Raw genomic sequence first — 19,473 nt, forward strand, 5'->3', positions numbered from 1 at the left:
GACGGAACGTTTTGTTGCAAAATGTTCGGGGAATAAGGGGGAACTGATTAAGGGGGAACACCAGTTATTGAATGAATGTTTGTTCACTCACGTGAGGAGTTATGTAGGTTGTTTGTCATCATCAAAAAGGGGGAAATTGATAAGTCCTTATGTTCCTAGATGTTTTGATGATCTCCTCACAAGTGCAGGAACCTGGTCCTCTGCGGAGTATGAATACTCATTCAGTGGTCAAAGTGCTGCATAACAATAAAAGTTGTCCGCGTCAGAAAGTTGGTGAAGTTGCAGAGTACTTCACCAATTAGAAGCGACAAAGTTGTTTGTATGATGGGTAATAATTCTTCATGGTATATATCAAACAACAAACAACCATATTCATCAATCATTCAAAAGAGAGATACTTTCAAGCTTCAAAATAGTAAGGGACCTGATAGAAGTGCTTCTATTGCTTTCTGTGCCAGCTGTAATTTTGTTTGCTTGTAATATTTCTTATATGGTAGGATTCGTTTCACTTGTGAAAGAAACGTTTCAAACTGGTGTGAATCATTATAAGAACTAGGTTAAGGGTAACTTAGTTTCTTACTCCAAAGTCTATATTAATCGGTTAGGATTAGTATAGTGGGCAGTGTTGTCTTTGCTCTGGCTCAACTAAGTGATAGGAGGTATTGCTTAGTGTGGAGATTAGCAGGCTAATCTCATTTTGTAAACTGGCTTTTACTTTTGCTTGGGAAGATTAGTGGAAGTAGTTTGAAAAGTCCTATTGAGAACAGGTCGTGGTTTTGTTCCCTGTAGCAAGGAGGTTTCCACGTAAAGTTGAATATCAATCTTTAGTTTCAGTATTTGTTCTTTACTGTTTATTACTCTAACTGTGTTGAGGACCTAGTCCCATATACATAGGTGGACACATACATTCCAACACCTCTCCTTTTCATTTGCCGGATTTCTCATTCATAATACCCAATTGTTCCTTAAGTTCTAGATTTTCAATATCTAGAACAGTCAATTGTTCCTCAATAACAGACTTATGGACAGTCAGAGCTGTCTTTTCTTCACTAAACTTATCGAGACTATTGTTCATAGAGTCCTTTTCAGCAGTTAACTTTATAACAGAATCGATCAGGACATCAGCTAGATTTCTCAACATTCTAACAAAGTAAGTATTCAAGTTTTGTTTAAGGTCAAGAAGTGTTACCTTTTGTTTGTCTTCCTCGCTATCAGATTTGGCCATAAGAGCGAACAAGCCATCAGACACATTCTCATCATCTTTAACAACCATCATGGATGCATCATCTGGACATTCTGATTCTTCTGACTCACTTGATGAATCACCCCACACAATCAAAGCTTTGTTAACCACATATTCAACTGCAGGTTTTCTTGCATTCTTTTCAGGTACTAGGTCCCTCCTTCTATCATTTTCACCTCCGGATCTTTGATGCTCTTTGGTTTCAGCTTTGAGCATCGAACAATCTCTTATGAAGTATCCCACCTTTCCACAACTGTGACACAAGTCACTTGCATTCGCAGCATGGGGAGGGTTCCCTCCTTTTCAAAAGCCTCCATGCTTTCTCACAATTTTTTGAAATCTCTTGCTGAGATAAGCCATGTCTTCCTCTTCACTGGAGACGTCACTTGGAGAGATTTTGAGAGCTAGGGACCTATCTTTCTTTACCTCCTTCCTTGAAGGGTCTTGGTTTCTATTCATTTCATGAGTCTGAATATTACCAATCAGAGTGTCCATCGTTAGAACCTTTAGGTCCTTTGCCTCAGTAATGGCATCCACTTTGCTTGCCCATGACTTGGGAAGTACTCGAAGAATCTTCCTGACCTGCTTACTAGAATGAATAGGTTCTCCCAAACATCGTAACTCGTTGGTTATGGAGGAGAATCTCGTATACATTTCGTGAATAGTTTCCCTCTCCTTCATTGTGAAGTTCTCATATTTGGTGGTCAACATATCCACTTTTGATTCCTTCACCTGCTCTGTGCCTTCGTGAGCTGTTCTCAGACAATCCCAGATTTCTTTTGCCGATTCACACGCATAGATATAGTTTTATTCATCAGCACCTATTCCACACACTAGCAGCTTCTTAGCTCTGTAGCTTTTCTCGATCTTCTTTCTGTCCACCTCGTTGTACTGTTGGCAAGTGTTTGGAACGGCCTTTGTAATTTCGCCATCTTTTACTGCAGTTGTAGGGATGAAGGGTCCATCCAGCACTATATCCCACAACTCGTTGTCTTCAGCCATTAGACAGTCGTGCATACTTGTTTTCCACCAGCTATAGAACTGGACATTGAAACGAGGTGGTCTTGTTGATGATTGTCCTTCTTCTAGGTTCAGTGGAGCAACCATTCTTTTACAGGAATCTCTCTCTTGGTGTTAACCAGCTTGAGAGCACCCGCTCTGATACTAATTGATAGAATACGTGCATCCACTATCAGTCAATGGACCAGGTCCCTTGACTCAGCAAGAATAGTAATGAAGAGTAAACAATAAAGAGAACACAACACAAGAAGTTTACGTGGAAACCTCCTTGCTCAAGGGAGTAAAACCAGGACCTGTCTCACAGGATTTTCAACTGTTTCCACTAATATCTTCAAGCAAAAGTGAAACAAAGTTACAACCAACGTAAGAAGTAGTTATTAATCTCACAACTAGGTAATAACTCTATTACTTACTGAGCCTAAGCAGATACCACACTGCCCACTAAGCTATCACCACTAGACAACTTAAAATTCAACTAAGAAGTGACAACACTTTCCACTAAATCAACTAACTCCTAAATGACTTAGAATTTGACTAAGTAGCAAACAGTGTTGCCCACTAAATCAGTTAGCCTAAACTGATTTAGACTTTTACAAACAAACACAAAATCAGAATCCTTTATAGATTAGAAACATATTTACAATGTAAGTACGGAAGATATGATCCTAAGACAACTAGAGAACATCCAGCTCTATCAGGTCCCTGTTGCTCTTGAGGATGATACTTCTTTAGTGTTAGACTTTGCAAGAGTTCTTGAGAGTTTTCAAGTTGCAAAGACTAAGGTTGTGTCTATTGGACATAATATTTTTATGATTAATAGACGTTACCTTCGAGGCTATGCCATTGGCCGAGGTTTCTGCCACAATTGGAGATTGTTCACCAACCAATTGTACTTTTTACAGCCTGGCATTTGTGTATACATTGACACAGAGATCAGATCCCTTTACAAGGTCCCGTGGTTTGTCAAATCATCAAAACTGCAAATAACCGCATTGATCACCTACGAGGAACAAGTTCTTCAAACTAGTTTTACTAAACAAAGAAGTTTTCCATTTATGAATAATAATCCTAAAAGCATTGAATGATGTGGTCTGATTTGTGCAATAACTGTATTGTGTAATGATTCTGAATTCTACAAGGAAGGGGAAGCACGTATAATGAATAACCAAACTTTTCGTATGATTCCAAGTCATACAAGAAGTAGGAGGCACTACAAAGTTGTTTGAGTTAAAGTCAAAGAAGGGAAGATATTTGGCCCTATAAATAGGGTAGGGTGTTCTCTAAAGAAACCCGCGTACCTACATATAGAGAGATACCAGCAGAACACAATTACGTGTTGAGAGAGTTCTTGATTGACAATTTTAGTTGTTGCGAAGAACACAATGGAAGAGTTTATTCTATTTTGTTTGGGTTAAGTTGTCATTTTTAGTTACTTAGAATTGTCTAGTGTAGTTTTGATCTTTTGGTTGGGGAACCTGAAGACTTTGGGGAACATAAGTCGTGGGGGTTTTTGTTGAGTTAAGATATTAGAGTTTATAATTTCTTAGGTTATATAAGGTTGTAATCTTTTGTAGTTTGAAGTTGTGAATTAATAATTATTAAGCTAAATATTACTGAAGTACTGTTTGAAGTTAATACCGAACTTTGAACTACAAATAAAGGAACTAGCCGTTCATATGTGTTCCTTAGAAGAATTAAGGAGTGCATAAGTCCAACACCCCCTTCCCTTCCCTGAGTGCCTTTTTCCAACTGTGCGAAGATTTGTTTACAAAAAAAAAGTCATCAAGGTTCGGAATCTTTCTCACCCAATCTTGTGTCTCTTTCTCAACTTGAAATCCCAATAAGGAACTTGCTGTTCATATGTGTTCCTTAAAAGAATTAAGGAGTGCATAAGTCCAACACTCCCTTCTGTTCCCTGAGTGCCTTCTTCCAACTATGCGAAGATTTGTTTACAAAGAAAAAGTCACCATGGTTCAGAATCTTTCTCACCCAATATTGTGGCTCTTTCTCAACTTCAAATCCCAATGAATACTTAATTTTATGTCCTGTCATGTAGCCTGATCAGTCATCATATCTTTTTGGGCAAAATATTTTCAAAAGTGCGTAAATAAATTCTCACAACATCATCATCACACTGCCTATCCTCCCAGAATCTGAACTATTTAACTGTCAACTTAAAATTGATCCCATTGCTAAACTTCATATCTTTCCATGATATATCCCCACAATCACATAATCAGCGTAGTTCTAGTCNCCCCCCCCCCCCCCCCACTTCTTGCTATCTTCTACTTATATCCAATATTTGAACCCCGTGATTCATCGTATGTGTTGGGAATATTAATTCAAAGATGGAGTAGGAATCGTTAATTGATTAGAATTTGTTATTTATGGTATTTTCTTATATATGTTTAATTAGGATTTGTTAGTTAGAGTGGTTCCTAGTCCTAGTTTAATTTGATTTTTATTTTTATAAATAGGTATGTTACTTGTTATTTTCAAGATACAGAAAATACTGAATACACAAAAATATACAAAAGATACAAGAGTTTATAAATAAAATATTTTCCTTCAAATTGATATCAAAGCTTTTATGATCCTAATAGATCATAAAAATTCTACTGTCGGCGAGCGGTTATGACCCATATATGCCGCCCATCTTGCCAATAATCATGTTGACAAAGGCGAGACGAATGATATATAAATGAAAAACATGCAAAGAACAACTCAACTTAGTTAGAGGCTTTTCAGACATTGTAGTAGATTCAACTCGAGTTGTTAAGTGTTATTTTAGTCATCACTTGATTTTTATTACATTTTATATATTCAGACTAATTGGGTTTTTCCCTTTTTCCAGATGTCCACTTTTTCTAGCCTAGACATAGTATGTGATTTAATTAGGTATGTTTCACTATGTTTGTTACATGCCAGACTCAGGGTTAGCTTGGGGTCACTCGTGGTCTTAGGTCCTGTGTTATGTCTAGTGGGTAACCTCGTGGTGTGATAAACTTGGTGTCAGAGCATCAGGTTTAAAAGTCCTAGGGTGTCTAAAAGCCACACTAAGTAGAGTCTCTTTCATTAGTGTGAAGTGCGCCACACTTATGAGAGGGAGGCTACTAGGTGTTCTAAGAAAAAAATCACTTTTTTTACTATTCTTATCGTAATTCTCCTTTCTAATGTGTCGTTATGTGTTTCAGATCATGCTCCTCGCAGAGAATGCTAACGAAGTTCCTCTAGTCCCGAAGCATGAGGTTACGAATATAGAGTTCCGTAAGGCGATTGAGCTTTTGGCTCAGATCGGAGCCAACCAAAACAATTAGCACACCCTAGTTCCTACAAACACCATTGGTGGATCAATTGCAGCTAGGGTTAGAGACTTTGTTCGTACAAATCCGCTATAGTTTTAGGGTCAAAGGTTGGTGAGGACCCATAAAACTTCATTGATGAGGTTAAGAAGATTCTTGTAGTAATGCAAGTGACTGGTGCTGAGAGTGTTGAACTAGGATCCTATGAACTCAAGGATGTGACTCATATGTGGTTCACATAGTGAAATGAAAACAAGAGAGAGAACTCAACTCCTGTGATGTGGGACTGATTTAATAAGAGCTTTTATGGACAAGTTCTTCCCGAGAGAGTTGAGAGAGTCTAAGGCCCAGGAATTCATGAACTTGAAGAAGGGTTCAATCTAAGTCTATGAATACGGACTGAAGTTCACCAGCTCTCAAGTATGCTCCACATATGGTTGCTGATTTGAGAGCACAAATTAGCAAATTCTTGTTTGAAGTATCCGATTTGGTAAAGATCGAGTGCAGGAATGCTATGTTGTTAGGGGATATGGATATCTCTAGATTAATGGCTCGATAGGTTGAGGGAGATAAGCTTAAGGAAATGGCTAAGGACGACAAAAAGGCTAGAATATGAAATTATAAATACACCTTTGTTCACAATTTCAGCAGAGGTGTACAACCCCAGCACCTTCATCATCTAGCACTCTGTTCCCCAGGTTTCGATAGCATTAATAAGCCAGGGCATCAGAATCTACGTCTCAGGGGAGTGCCTCAGGTAACTGGACTTTTCCAACTTTTCCAAAGTGTAGTAACAACCATCCTGGTGAGTGTCTTGCTGGCAAAGAGGGGTGCTTTGGGTGTGGTCTATCTGGTCATAGATTGAAGGATTTCCCTTCTTCCAAGAAAGGATAGGGAGGTAACAAGGATCATTCTACAACTTCAGTAGCGCCAGCATGTCGCCCCATTAAACAGGGTGCCTCGTTTGGTACAGGTGGTGGTCAGCACCAAAATAAGTTGTATACTCTTTAGGCTCGCCAAGACCAGGAATATTCTCATGATGTGGTCACTAGTATGTTACAAGTCTTCCATTTAGATGTATATGCATTGTTAGATCCAACGGCTACACTTTCTTTTGAAACTCCCTATATAAAAGTAAACTTTGGTGTAGTCCAGAAAATCTCTTAGGACCCTTCTCAGTCTTTACTCCAGTGGGTGACTCAATTATAGCTAGACATGTATATAGAAATTTGCCCAACCACAATTTCCTAGAAAGTTACCTCAACGGACCTTATAGAGTCAGAAATGGTAGATTGCAGTGTCATTTAAGGCATAGATTAGTTACATTCCCTTTATGCCTCAGTCGATTGTAGGACTAGGATTGTTCAGTTTCAGTTTCTAAGAGAGCCAGTCTTAGAGAGGAAGGGTAGTAACTCAGTGCCTATAGGTCGATTTATCTCTTACCTTAAGACCAGTAAAATGATTTCCAAAGGCTATATCTATAACCTTGTTTGGTTTGAGGATTCAAACTCTGAAATCCAACTCTTAAGTCAGTCCTAGTGGTGAATGAGTTTCCAGAAGATCTTCCTGGATTTCCTCTTAAAAAGGGAAATCAACTTCGAATAGATCTCCTTCGAGATACCCATCCTATTTATGTTCCTCCTTACATAATGGATCCAGATGACCTTAAGTAATTGAAAGAATAGTTGAAAGACCTTCTAGATAAGGGCTTCATCAGACCTAACATCTCTTTATAGGGTGCTTTAGTGTTTTTTGTGCGAAAGAAAGAAGATTTTGTAAGGATTTTCATTGACTATCGTCAGTTGAACAATGTCACGATAAATAATAAGTATCGCATCCCCAGGATTGACGACTTGTTCAGCCAACTTCAGGGTGTTAGTTGCTTTTCTAAGATAGACCTCAGATCTGAGTATCATCGGCTTAGAGTTAAAAAGAGTGATATCCCAAAGACAGCCTTCAAGACTCGGTATAGTCACTATGAATTTGTAGCTATGCCTTTTCGACTAACGAATGCTCCTGCAGCTTTCATGAACTTAATGAAAAGGGTGTTCAAACAGTATTTGGACTTGTTCTCCATTGTTTTTATTGATGAATACTCATTTATTCTTGGATAGAGAAAGATCATGCGAGCTATCTGAGAGTAGTTCTGCAAACCCTCAAAGATAGCTAATTCTTCTCTAAGCTCAACAAATATGAATTTTGGTTACAGTCCGTCGCTTTCCTTGGTCATGTGGTATCCAGCAAAGGGATCCTAATGGATTCTTAAAGAATTGAGGCAGTGAAACACTATCCATACGCACTTCGTTGACTAATATTAGAAGTTTCTTGGGTTTAGTCGGTTACTACCGGAGGCTTGTGGAAGGATTTTTATCCATAGCTTCCCACATTGAGCAAGGTGACTCAGAAGAAGGTCAAGTTTACATGGTCAAACGAGTGTGAGAAAATCTTCTCAAAACTGAAGACCAGGTTGACTACAACTCCCTTTTTGACTGCACCAGATGGATCAGGCGGTTATGTGGTTTATTGTGTTGCATCCAGGGTCAACCTAGGTTGTGTGTTGATTCAGCAAAGTAAGGTCATACTTTATGCTTATAGAAATCTTAAGGTCCATGAGAAGAACTACCTGACTCATGACCTCGAGCTTGCAGCTATAGTATTTTCCCTAAAGATTTGGAGATACTACTTGTATGATGTTCATTTTGATGTGTTCAGAGATCATAAGAGCCTCCAGTATGTGTTCACCCAAAAAGAGTTGAATCTTTGTTAGAGGAGATGGATTGAATTCCTCAAAGACTATGACATGAATGTGCTCTATCATCTGGGTGAGGACAATGTACTAGTTGACGCCCTCAGCAGACTATCCATAGGTAGTATAACACATGTTGAGGAAGAGAAGAAAGAATTTGCCAAAGATGTTTAACGGCTTGCTTGCTTAGGAGTTTTCCTTATAGACATGTCAGATGGTAGTGTGGTAGTTAAGAATGGGTAAGAATCTTCATTGGTAGTAGAGGTTAAGGAAAAATAGGATAGTGATCCTACATTACTTCAGTTGAAAGGTGTAGTTCATTAGCAAAGAGTTGAGGTTTTCTCCCAAGTGGGAGATAGTGTGCTTCGTTACCAGGGTCGGTTATGTGTTCCTAATGTGGGTGAGTAACAGAAGCAAATCCTTACAGAAGCCCATAATTCCAAGTATTCTATTCATCGGGGTGCAACTAAGATGTATCATGATCTATGGGAAATATTTTGGTTGAACGCCATGAACAGAGACATCACAGATTTTATGGCAAAGTGTCCTAACTGTCTACATGTTATAGTAAGAACATTAGAATCTAGGAGGTGTGACTCAAGCCATTAGCATTCCTACATGGAAGTGGGAGGCGATAAACATGGACTTCATTACGGGTTTACCTCATACTCGTAGACAACATAACTTTATTGGGTGATAGTGAACAGTTACTAAGTCAGCTCACTTCTTGGCTATCAAGACTACAGATTCAGCGGAGGATTACGCCTGAATTTACATCAGCGAGATAGCCAGGTTTCATGAGGTTCCCTTGTCTATCATCTCAAATAGGGTTCCTCACTTTACATCTCATTTCTGGAAGTTGTTTCAGAAAGGTCTTGGTAGTTAGGTAAATCTCAGTATAGATTTCATCCATAGACGAATAGTCAGGCAGAGTGTACCATTCAAACCTTAGAGGACATTTTGAGGGTTTGCGTGATCGATTCCAAGGGTAATTGGGATGATTACATACCTCTCATAGAGTTTTCTTATAATAACAACATCCATTCTAGTATTTAGATTACCCCTTATGAGGCAATGTATGGGTGTAGATGCATATCTTCAGTTGGTTGGTTTGAAGTAGGTGAAGTAGCATTGATTGGGCTAGATTCGGTTCATGAGGACATGGGTAAAGTTAGGCTCATCAGAGATAGACTAATGACATCTCAGAGTCGTCAGAAGTCCTATGCAAATGTAAGGAGAAGGGACTTGGAGTTTGAAATCGATGATTGAATTTTCTTAAAAGTGTCACGCATGAAAGGGGTGATGAGATTCGGCAAGAAAGAGAAGCTCAGTCTCAGGTAAGTAGGCCCTTACAGAATCCTAAGAAAGGTTGATAAAGGGGCTTATGATTTAGAGTTGCCAACAAAACACGCAGTGGTTCATCAAGTCTTTCACATTTCTTTGTTAAAAAAGTATGTGGGGGATCCGACATCGATAGTACCTTTAGTGACTGTTGATGTAAAGGATAGACTCACCTATGAAGAGGTTCCAGTTGAAATTCTCGACTTTGTAGGTTGAGAAATAAGGAAGTCGCTTCAGTAAAGGTTTTATACAGGAGCCAGTCCATAGAGGGAAGACTTCAGAAGCAGAAGAAGCCATGATAGAAAGTATCCTCATCTCTTTCCTTTCGATTCAGTTTGAGCTTAAGGTAATAGTTCCTCTCTATTCTTTCAGCTTATTGTTATGTAATTCAATATTCGTATCATTTTCGCCTAGTTATCCTTGCATTTCAGCATATTTTCCTGTTAATAGAACTCAGTTTGGTTAGATATCAGCTTTTCGTACTCAGTTGGTAGGGATTTCAGATCTTTCCTCCAGAATCAACTTGTTTAGTCTTTATACGAGTACGAATGATCCCAAGGGGGAGATATTGTAACACTTTATAAGTCCAACTAAGACTGAACAAAGGGGAAAATGGTGGACCACAGAGGGGTCCACGAGCCATGAATAGGACCACGATCTGTCACCCTTATTGTGGTTCACACCCAACAAGAATTTGGAGGACAACAGACCCCTACATGGGCCGTGGAACTCTACACGGGCTATGGAACTTCATTTGGGCCGTCAGTTGGCAGTGAGAACAAACTAGAACCACCTAAGGCCCTGTGAAGAACCATATGCCACTAGACGGTCTGCGGAACCCTAGTCCATGGTGCTTCATACGGTCCGTGAATGGGCCCGTGAAAGAGGTCTGTCAACTTTTAAGTCAGGGTTATTTTGGTCTTTTCCCCTGTGAGTTAGGCACTTAAACTATGTTGTTTGATGCCTAAACTACGTTGTTTTACTCAGACAAAGCCTAATAATCTAGTCAGAAACAACCTAGAACCCTCCTTCTCCTAAAATCATCCGAAAAAGAGGCACTAGCTACTCCCAAGAATGAACAGAGGTGTTTTTCATAGTTCAGCCCCAAAATCCAAAAGAATTCTCCGTAGTTTTCTTCACCAGGTATGTGGGATTTCACTAGTGGGTTCCTTCCACCAACTAGGTCCCTAAAATTTAGTCAACTCTTCGATTTCTCTTAAATTGTTCAGACCAACGAGTTCCTGATTTTGATGATTTATTGTGATTTTAGTTGTTATAGTTCCCATGGTCTAAATAGCATGATTCGTGGTTTTTTAGTGTAATTTTCATGTATGGAATTTATAACCCTAGCTTGTATCAACTATCAACTCATGAATTATACTTCTAGGTAGATCAACCAGAAAATCATGCTTCAAAACTCAAATGCCATATATTTTAGTATATTTATGTTGCATTTTCAGATAGCATGTCAGCATTTTGAGCTACTTAGTATCTTCGTTTCATTTTAGATATACACATATTCAATTGGGAGTAGATTTAGCACCGAGTTGGACTAGAGTGTAGTGTACCCTTATAGTCCCAGAACTATGTGCCAACATAGGTTCAGAAGCCCCCTTTGTTGAGCATCAATTTTAGTGATCACGCCACAATCATGCCTCTATACCCATAGCAAGGTATATTGAGTCCTCTCGATGGGGCATATTCATTATACTCCATGTTTAGCTCACGTGGTGTATGTCGGTTTATAATAGCTCCCATAGTCATATTCTTATTGCCTTGACCATGTTATTAACATTTACTTCAGTATTCAATCCAGCATGTTATCTTCATGATTAGTACTTAGTCCTTGCATTTAGTTCAGTTTTCAGTTATACCTCAGTACAACCTTTTGCCATGCTTAGTCTATATTGCCAGTATTATATTTTTCTTTTTATATCACACATCTTAGCATATCTATATCCCGCATGCTTAGTACATCCAAAGTACTTACACATACTTTTGCACTACATCATTTTATGATGTAGGTTCAGGTTCTCAACATTCAGATCATGCTTAGTTCGATTCCCCCGTTCGAGTTCAAGAGCTTCAGTGGTGAGTCTTTATACTTCGAGGACAATAGACATGCTTTACTTTCCAGCCTTTTCTTTCAGTTTTTAGTCATGCTAGAGTTAACTGGGGGAATGTCCCACCAACTCTACTCAGTTAGAGGCTTTTTAGACATAGTAGTAGATTCAGCTCGAGTTGTTAAGTGTTGTTTCAGTCATCACTAAATTTTTATTATATATTTTATATATTCGGACTACTTGGGTTTTCCCCTTTCCAGATGTCCACCATTTTTAGCTTCCACATAGTATGTGTTTACTTAGTTATATTACAGTATGCTTGTTAAATGCCAAACTCAGGGTTAGCTTGGGGTCACTCGTGGTCCTAAGTCTCGTGTTACGTCTAGTGGGGTAGCCTCGGGGCGTGACACAAAACATAAAGTAATTGCTTGCATACAACTTGTGTGATACTTATTTTTTCTTCACAAGATTGACATATGGAAAGTTTGGATGTTGGGTGGAAAGGGTATTCGCCTTCACCAAATGATGTCATCTTAATAATCAACGCTGAATAGATTTATCACAGAGTTATGTTTCACTCACACTAGTTCAAGGAATGAGAGTAAAATTTTTAAATTGAAAAAAACATTAGCCTTTAGTAATCTAAATTCATCAATAAAAAAATCACAATCTCGGTCCTAAAGCATGACATAAAAAAAAATCAATTTATGGATAAATTATATTGCCTATGAAGGTATAGCCACTAATACATACTTTAGAGGAGGGTAATAGAACTAGGGCCTGGTGGAGAACAAGATTGCTTGTGAATGAAATACTACCAACAAAATTGATTGTTGGTGCATCAAAAGATTTTAAAGTGGAGAAGTAAAAGAAGCTTTTGATAGGTTTTTTTTAAGCATATAACATACATGATGGTTGAAGATGAAAAATATTCTAGAAGAATATTTTATTGGGTCAAAGTTCTCAAAAATATGATAACCCACTAAAAAGGGTTTTGAATAAGTGGTGTCAACTTCTCACAACAGTTTTGTGGAGGGAAGAAAGATTATGGATGCATCTTTGGTGGCAAATGAAGTGGTTTGCTCCAGAAAGAAGTCAAGGTCGAGGCTCAAACAAGGAAAGGATTATGATGGATACCTAGGCACCTAGAGATGAGGAAAGGCATAGTAATCAATGAAAAGTTTTTGGGAGTTGAATGTTAGCATAGATTTGGAGATTTTCGGATAATGCAACCTTAAGTTGGACCTTGAGAAAGCTTATGATCATGTGAATTGGGATTTCTTGAATTCCATCTGGGTTTTGGAGATAAGTGGAGGAGATGGATTGCATTTCCACGGCCAAATTCTTTGTGTTGTTGAATGGAAGTCCATGCGGTTTCTTTTGGATGCTCAATGGTTTGATACAAGGGGATCTTTTGTCTCCTATGTTATATATCTTGGTGAAGATTTGAGCAAGATTATTGATGGGGTCAGTGGAGGTTGGCTATTGAAAGGCTTTGATTCTTCTATGAGAGGGCCTTAAAGTGTGACAGTTACATACTTTTCATTTGCAGATGACATATTAGTCTTTTGTGATGCAAATGTATCCCACATAGAGTTAGATCATTAATACATTCTTATTTTTTTCCTATGTTATATCTGGCCTTAATATTAATCTAAGGAAAATGTGAGATCACACAGGTGTAGTTGTGGATAATATTTTGAGAAGATGGCAGAGGTATTAACTTGTTAAGTGGGTACTCTACATGCTACATATTTGGGTTTACCTTTGAGTAAAGATCTAGCATTGTGTAATCCAATGATTGCGAGAGTTAATAAGAGACTATATGGTTTACAAAAGATGTAGAACTCTTTCTAGCTTTCCTACATATTTTAGACCTCTTTTTTTTTTTTTTNNNTTGGGGGGGGGGGGGGTGGGCAAAGGTATTAAAAGTTTGGAAAGACTTTGGTGAAACTTTTTATGAGATACAACAGATGGAATTAGGAAGTTTAATTTAGTGAACTTGAGAGAATTACACCACCAAAGGAGTGGGGAAGACTGAGAGTGAATGATCTAAAGTTATTTATTTCAAACTTTTTTAAGGAAGTGGATAGGCAGATTTGGGGTAGAGGAAAATACTTTTTGGAGGAGGGGTAGGTGATAGATTATATGTATGGGGTCATGAGTATACATCTTCTTCCGGGTATGGAGGTGGCATAGTATCACGAAGGTATGATAAGACTTTAGTGTCCATATTTCATTTAAGGTCGAAGATGGAAGCAAAATTATTCTTGGGAACATAAGTTTTGTAGGTAGAACAAGTTGAAGGAAGCCTTTTCTAATATGTGTATATATATATATATATATATATATATATATTATATATCATGCTTCCTCTCAAAGAGAACTCAAAAAGAGATGACAATCAAACTAATTGAAGGTCTCGTGAAGGGGTCATTTACTAGGATTTATTATGAAGAAACTTCTAGGACTGGGAGATGGAGAAATTTTTGTATGGTTGAACAGACCAACAACATATTAGACATATGGAGCTATCTGGGGAGCAAGCACAGTTTATTTACTATTATATCTTTTTATATGAATTTTCTTGTGAGAGAAGAATATTCCTTCCATCACGACCCCATTTGAAATTATAGAAATGAGAAAGGTGTGTTTCTTTGTGTAGTTGGCGGCAAGAGGCATGATCTTCACATTAAAATATTTAAGGAAAATGAGGTTTACCTATGTTAGCTGATGCTTTATGTGCATGACTGAGGGTGGACATGTCTATCATCTATTTTTCCATTGTACACTGGCTAATAGGTTATGGAGGGTGGCCCTTAACTTGTTTAAGATGCAATGGGTAATGTCAGACACAATTAAAAAGGCTTTGAGAAGTTGGACTCACATAAGAAGGAAGAAGGGAAAAGAGGCACGAACATTAGCAACTATGTGATTATTTAGAAATAGAGAAATAGAATGGCTTATGAAGAAGTGGAGAAAATGTTTTTAAAATTGCAAAGTAGTTTTCTCTCTAGTTTTCTTTTTCTGTAATTTTGAGGTCCCTATCTTTATAAAAGATTGTACCTCTTTTATTGAGAATCATATTGCGGTGTAGGTTCTTTTATATAACTTGTATACAAGGTTCCCTCACTTGTTAATAAAATGATTTACCTCACCAAAAAGAGAAACAAATGATAGTACGTTATCATGTGATGAAGAGAGTAGATGGAGTGATTTGTCTGAAAAATTGACAGCATGCTTAAAATCCACTTGGTAGCATGCTTCTTGAGTCCATTAAGAAAATAGGAATGGGTAAAGATTGTGCTAAGTCCATTGTTCAGGAAAGCGAGAGCTTTATCTCTTTAAGTTATATGAGCTAGTTAAGCATCGAAGGTTTGAAGAAATAGAAGTGAAGAGAAGGGACACTTCGAAGGCAGAAGCTCAGGAAGAAAGACTTAGTGTTTTATAAGTTTTTAGGAAAATTCTAGAATGGGTTGGGTTATATGTCTAGGCTTGGTTGGATTTTTCTAGTAGCAAAGACATAAATGAATCCATAAGGCTTTTCACAATCAAATTAGAATGAGTAAATTTTGGTATCGACCTTGATGTGAGCTTGACGTTAAAGATATGTTGCAAAATAAGGACTTTTTGGTAGGTTTCCGAGTCTCTAATTCCATGCACGCGACTAGAGTGGGCATTACACCGCTATAGTGGAACATCTGTGCAAGATATATAGTGAGGGGAGCCACTATGGTGATGCTAATATAGCATGTCGGGCCGATATAGTGGGGTAAGTCAGGGTCCTATGCAAAAAACTTCAAAGCCTTTTATTTTCTTCAACTTCGTTCTTGGGAGAAGGGAAGACAATTTAGGGCAGTTCCAAGCCGTTTTTCCTCCAACTTATTTGGTAAAGGCAAGTTCATTTTCCCCCTATCTTTTAATTTGATTCTTAAGCCTTATAATCTAAGGTATTATCCTTGGGGTAGGGTTTTGACTTTAATTAATAGTGGGAAACACCCTTGTTGGGTAGAATGATCATGAATTAGCCTAGGGCTTATGATTTGGTTATAATCTATATATTGATAGGCCATTATTGATTGAGTGTTGTATTTTTCATTATTGTTTAGACTAAGAACAAGACAAAGCACTTTAGAAAAAAAGGAAAAGCTCAAATTCTTTAGTTTTTCAAAGACTTGATTCGAGGTAGATCATGGTTGTGTATTTTCCAAGTTATGTATGTATGCAGGTCTACTTCTTTATAGATTAATTTGTGCAATACATGTTGGAAAAATCTAAGGGAGGAATATTAAATGACATCATGTTGATAATATCATGCAATGGACCTGTTTATTTTACTTGTTTATCCAAGTATGATTGTTCATTGTGATTGTGATTGTCCATGATGTTCTGATTGCTAGTTGGATCAGGTAGCATGCCAATATAGGAATACTAATGGTTGGCTCCGGTACCACACCTTATACGAACACTAAAATTAGTTGGTTTAGGTACCACACTAATCCACTAAAAAAATTATGTGTGGGTTCCATGAGAGGACAATGTATGTGCATTTGTGACCATGTGGACATTATTTATGCATTGGTGGATTTAGGATATTATTATTGGGAATCTATATTGTATTGTGACTATTGGTATGTGTATGTGTTAGCCTGTTTTACTATTTTGTAGTTGTTCACGTATATTTATATTTTGGAATTTGACTGTATGATCCTACTAGTATACTCTGGTTGTGTATTGATACTGCAATTGCTCTTTTCTTGTTGAGTATAGGTCATATTCAGGCAATTGATATGAGACCTCAGTTGAGAGATGCGTGACCGTTTGAATTCATGGGTGAGCTACTCTTTTGGGCTACCATGGATTCTTCTCCATTTTTTTGTCCATATTTTTGGACATAGAAACTTAGAGTATTAAATTTATGCTTCTAGCTTCCCCATTATTGACTATTTAGAGTTTGGTACTATGACATCAAATTCTAGGAGTTGTTTTCTGCAACATATATTTTTAATAGGTTGAGTTTATGAGAACTCAATCCTTCAATTATTTTTAACTACTTTTCAGTTTTTCTAATTCTTTATTTGTCTTCTTCCTATAGGGTTGATGGGTATTATTGGGCTAGTAACTGATTCTCCCAGCAAAGGATAGTGTAAGTGCCACACACAATGGTCTGGATCGTGACAATATTGACAAAGAAGGTGATACTTGTCCACAAAATTTTCTTTCTTTCTTTGAATGCTCCAATAGTTGATTTTTTATAATATGTTTGATTGTGATCTTGAAATTAATATTGATCTTTCATGTTAAGAAACCTTGAATGAAGTTATTTTTGTGTGACGTCTTTTTTTAATATTTATATACATGTGAAGAAACCTTGAATGAAGTTATTTTTGTGTGGCATCTTTTTTTACTATTTTTATACATTTGAAGATACTCATGCTTGTGTTGAGAGTGCATCTTATGTTGATAGGAGCTAAAATGGTGTAAAAGGTTGTTTTCTTTACCCAAATTGGATATTCTTTCCTTTCGACTCTACTGACACCTTAGAAGTGTGTGACTTGGTCATCGTATCACCTTGAAAGTAATTTTATCTAAATAGAGGATCACTTGTACTTTATGTTTCCTGAAACCATATGATATTGCCTATTTGGTATTTTGACATTACTGAAACCTTTTTTTTTATATTTGTGATTGTGTTCGGACCAGCGTGCACACACTTTGACTAATTTCACATGATATTTATCACCTCTCACCAGCAATAGGTACCTAACAACTCTGTCCCAACATGGCTAGAATAGATAGAAAGAAATCACTTAGTTTTGAACCTAAGATCTTAGGTTCTAAATCTATTTCATCGACCACTAGGTAACACACTTGGCTGCACACATTGTACTTTTAGGAAATCCTTTTTTGATTTGTCGTTGGAAGAGCCAAGTAACTTGTGCTTCATGTGAGGATTTGATCTTCAAGAGTGTACTTCATGCTTGGTTATATCACAAGTTTGTTAGTCTCTAGCCTTTTGTCTTTTCTGAATTCTTCTGAGTGATTTTGTGTGTGCAATTAAATTTTCAGTAAAAACCTAAAAACCTAAAAGTACATTACAACATTTAATGTTTAGATATACTTTGGGAACACAATTCCATGTGTGAAAGCTATATATTATATATGGTTTGATTTTAAAGTTTTTGGTGCACCTACTTATAAAAAAAGAAACTAAATTTTAAAATTTGAACCATTGCTAGATTCCTGGCTCTGTTATTGAACACAAGTCTTTATGCCTAAGAAGGCTAAGCCTTATTTTTTTGATAAGAGAGATTAGTGTGGTGAGGGCTAAAGACATTGTTGCTAGGCAATATTGATGGGACAATCCTCTTAAAGGTATCTTTATAGAATTGATGCTTGTTTTGGTTCTTTAATTGAAGGTTTTAGATTTTTATAGCTATTATTGTCAATTGATTTCTTTACTTGTGTATTTCTTCTATCCTTTACTTTGTTGTTTCTAAGTTAATGTGTCCTTCCTATCATGAATTACATTAATGTATCTCATAGAATTAGTCAGAATGTACAAGTTGATTCGAAAGTCACCCTTATTAAATCATGATTACAAAGGTAGCACATGTGTGCCCTTTATGTTTTTATTTTGTAATTCTTCACACTAAACTTGTGAGATACTAAATAAAAAATAAAGGGAAAAATACTAGCTTAATAACAATACTCATACTTAGGTTTTCCTTTTGGAAACACGGAGAAATAGTCTACGAAATCTAAGCATTACTAGTGTGGGTTTCTTCTCCCATTTTTATAGCACATTTAATGATGCTACACATATGATATTTGGTTAAGATAGTAGAAAAAAGAATTAATAATTGCTTTTCCTCTTACAAATTAAACTTATAGTTTTGGCAGGATAAACAAAGTTATATAAGCAAAACAAAACAACAATATATACATACAATAAAAAGTAGCAAAAGAAAAAACTAGATACCCAAAGTACTAACCTTTTTGGTCATCTACATTGGAGAGTTAATAACACAATGTACTAACCTGTTTGATCATCTATATTCATTGAAATTGATCCTTCACTTTCTACTCCTTTTTCTAATGAAACATCAAGCAAGCAATGAACAAATAGACAATTAAAAAGAGCAACAAAGTAGATACCCAAGTGTTATTTCAAACTAACAATTATAACAAAAAAATAATTAATAAATAGCAACATAGTAAATACCCAAGTGTGATTCTTAACTATTAACGACTAACACAATTAAATAAAATAGCAAGAAATTAAATATTCATGTGTTATGTTAAAACTAAAAAGGACTAACAACTTAGAAAACTATTCCTCACGAACAAGATTGAAAAATTAAAAATTTACATAGTCAATTAATTAAGATACTAACATAAAGAATTAACCTCTTTGATTCATCTACAATCACTAAAATTATACCTTTTTCTCTTCTTCTTCTACCAAGAAAAAAAGTTTCTTGTTATTGTTGTTGTGACAAAATGGATTTAGGGATTGTGATTATGGGAAAAAGATATTTTCACAAGTATATATAATATGATTTTTAACTGTAATGTAATAAATTTTGTTTACTACAAAGTGAAAATGAATAATAAGTTTAGCTAAAATCCAATATAGTGGTCTTTAGGCTATGAATTGACTATACATTTTGAATTCAAAATTGTGATTTTTGATGCTTTTTATGGAAATGTATTTAACTTGAGAAAAAAAGAAATTCTATGAGTGGAAGTTGTAAA

General features: G+C 36.6%; 2 protein-coding genes across 2 annotated transcripts; one reads left to right on the forward strand and one right to left on the reverse strand.

The window, feature by feature from the left end:
• Positions 1-925: 925 nt before the first annotated feature.
• Positions 926-2,350, reverse strand: LOC125861400 (uncharacterized). The gene is made up of 3 exons (XM_049541310.1): positions 2,065-2,350; positions 1,571-1,995; positions 926-1,486 (listed from the first exon to the last, which is right to left on the reverse strand). Exons 1-3 carry the CDS (start codon positions 2,348-2,350, stop codon positions 926-928), a joined length of 1,272 nt encoding a protein of 423 aa, XP_049397267.1.
• Positions 2,351-2,922: 572 nt separating this feature from the next.
• Positions 2,923-7,679, forward strand: LOC125861401 (uncharacterized). Its single transcript, XM_049541311.1, has 3 exons — positions 2,923-3,221; positions 6,214-6,322; positions 7,302-7,679. Exons 1-3 carry the CDS (start codon positions 2,923-2,925, stop codon positions 7,677-7,679), a joined length of 786 nt encoding a protein of 261 aa, XP_049397268.1.
• The last annotated feature ends 11,794 nt before the right edge of the window (positions 7,680-19,473 follow it).

The sequence above is a fragment of the Solanum stenotomum genome, chromosome 4 (genome assembly GCF_019186545.1).
Source record: "Solanum stenotomum isolate F172 chromosome 4, ASM1918654v1, whole genome shotgun sequence".
NCBI classification, from domain to species: Eukaryota; Viridiplantae; Streptophyta; class Magnoliopsida; order Solanales; family Solanaceae; genus Solanum; species Solanum stenotomum.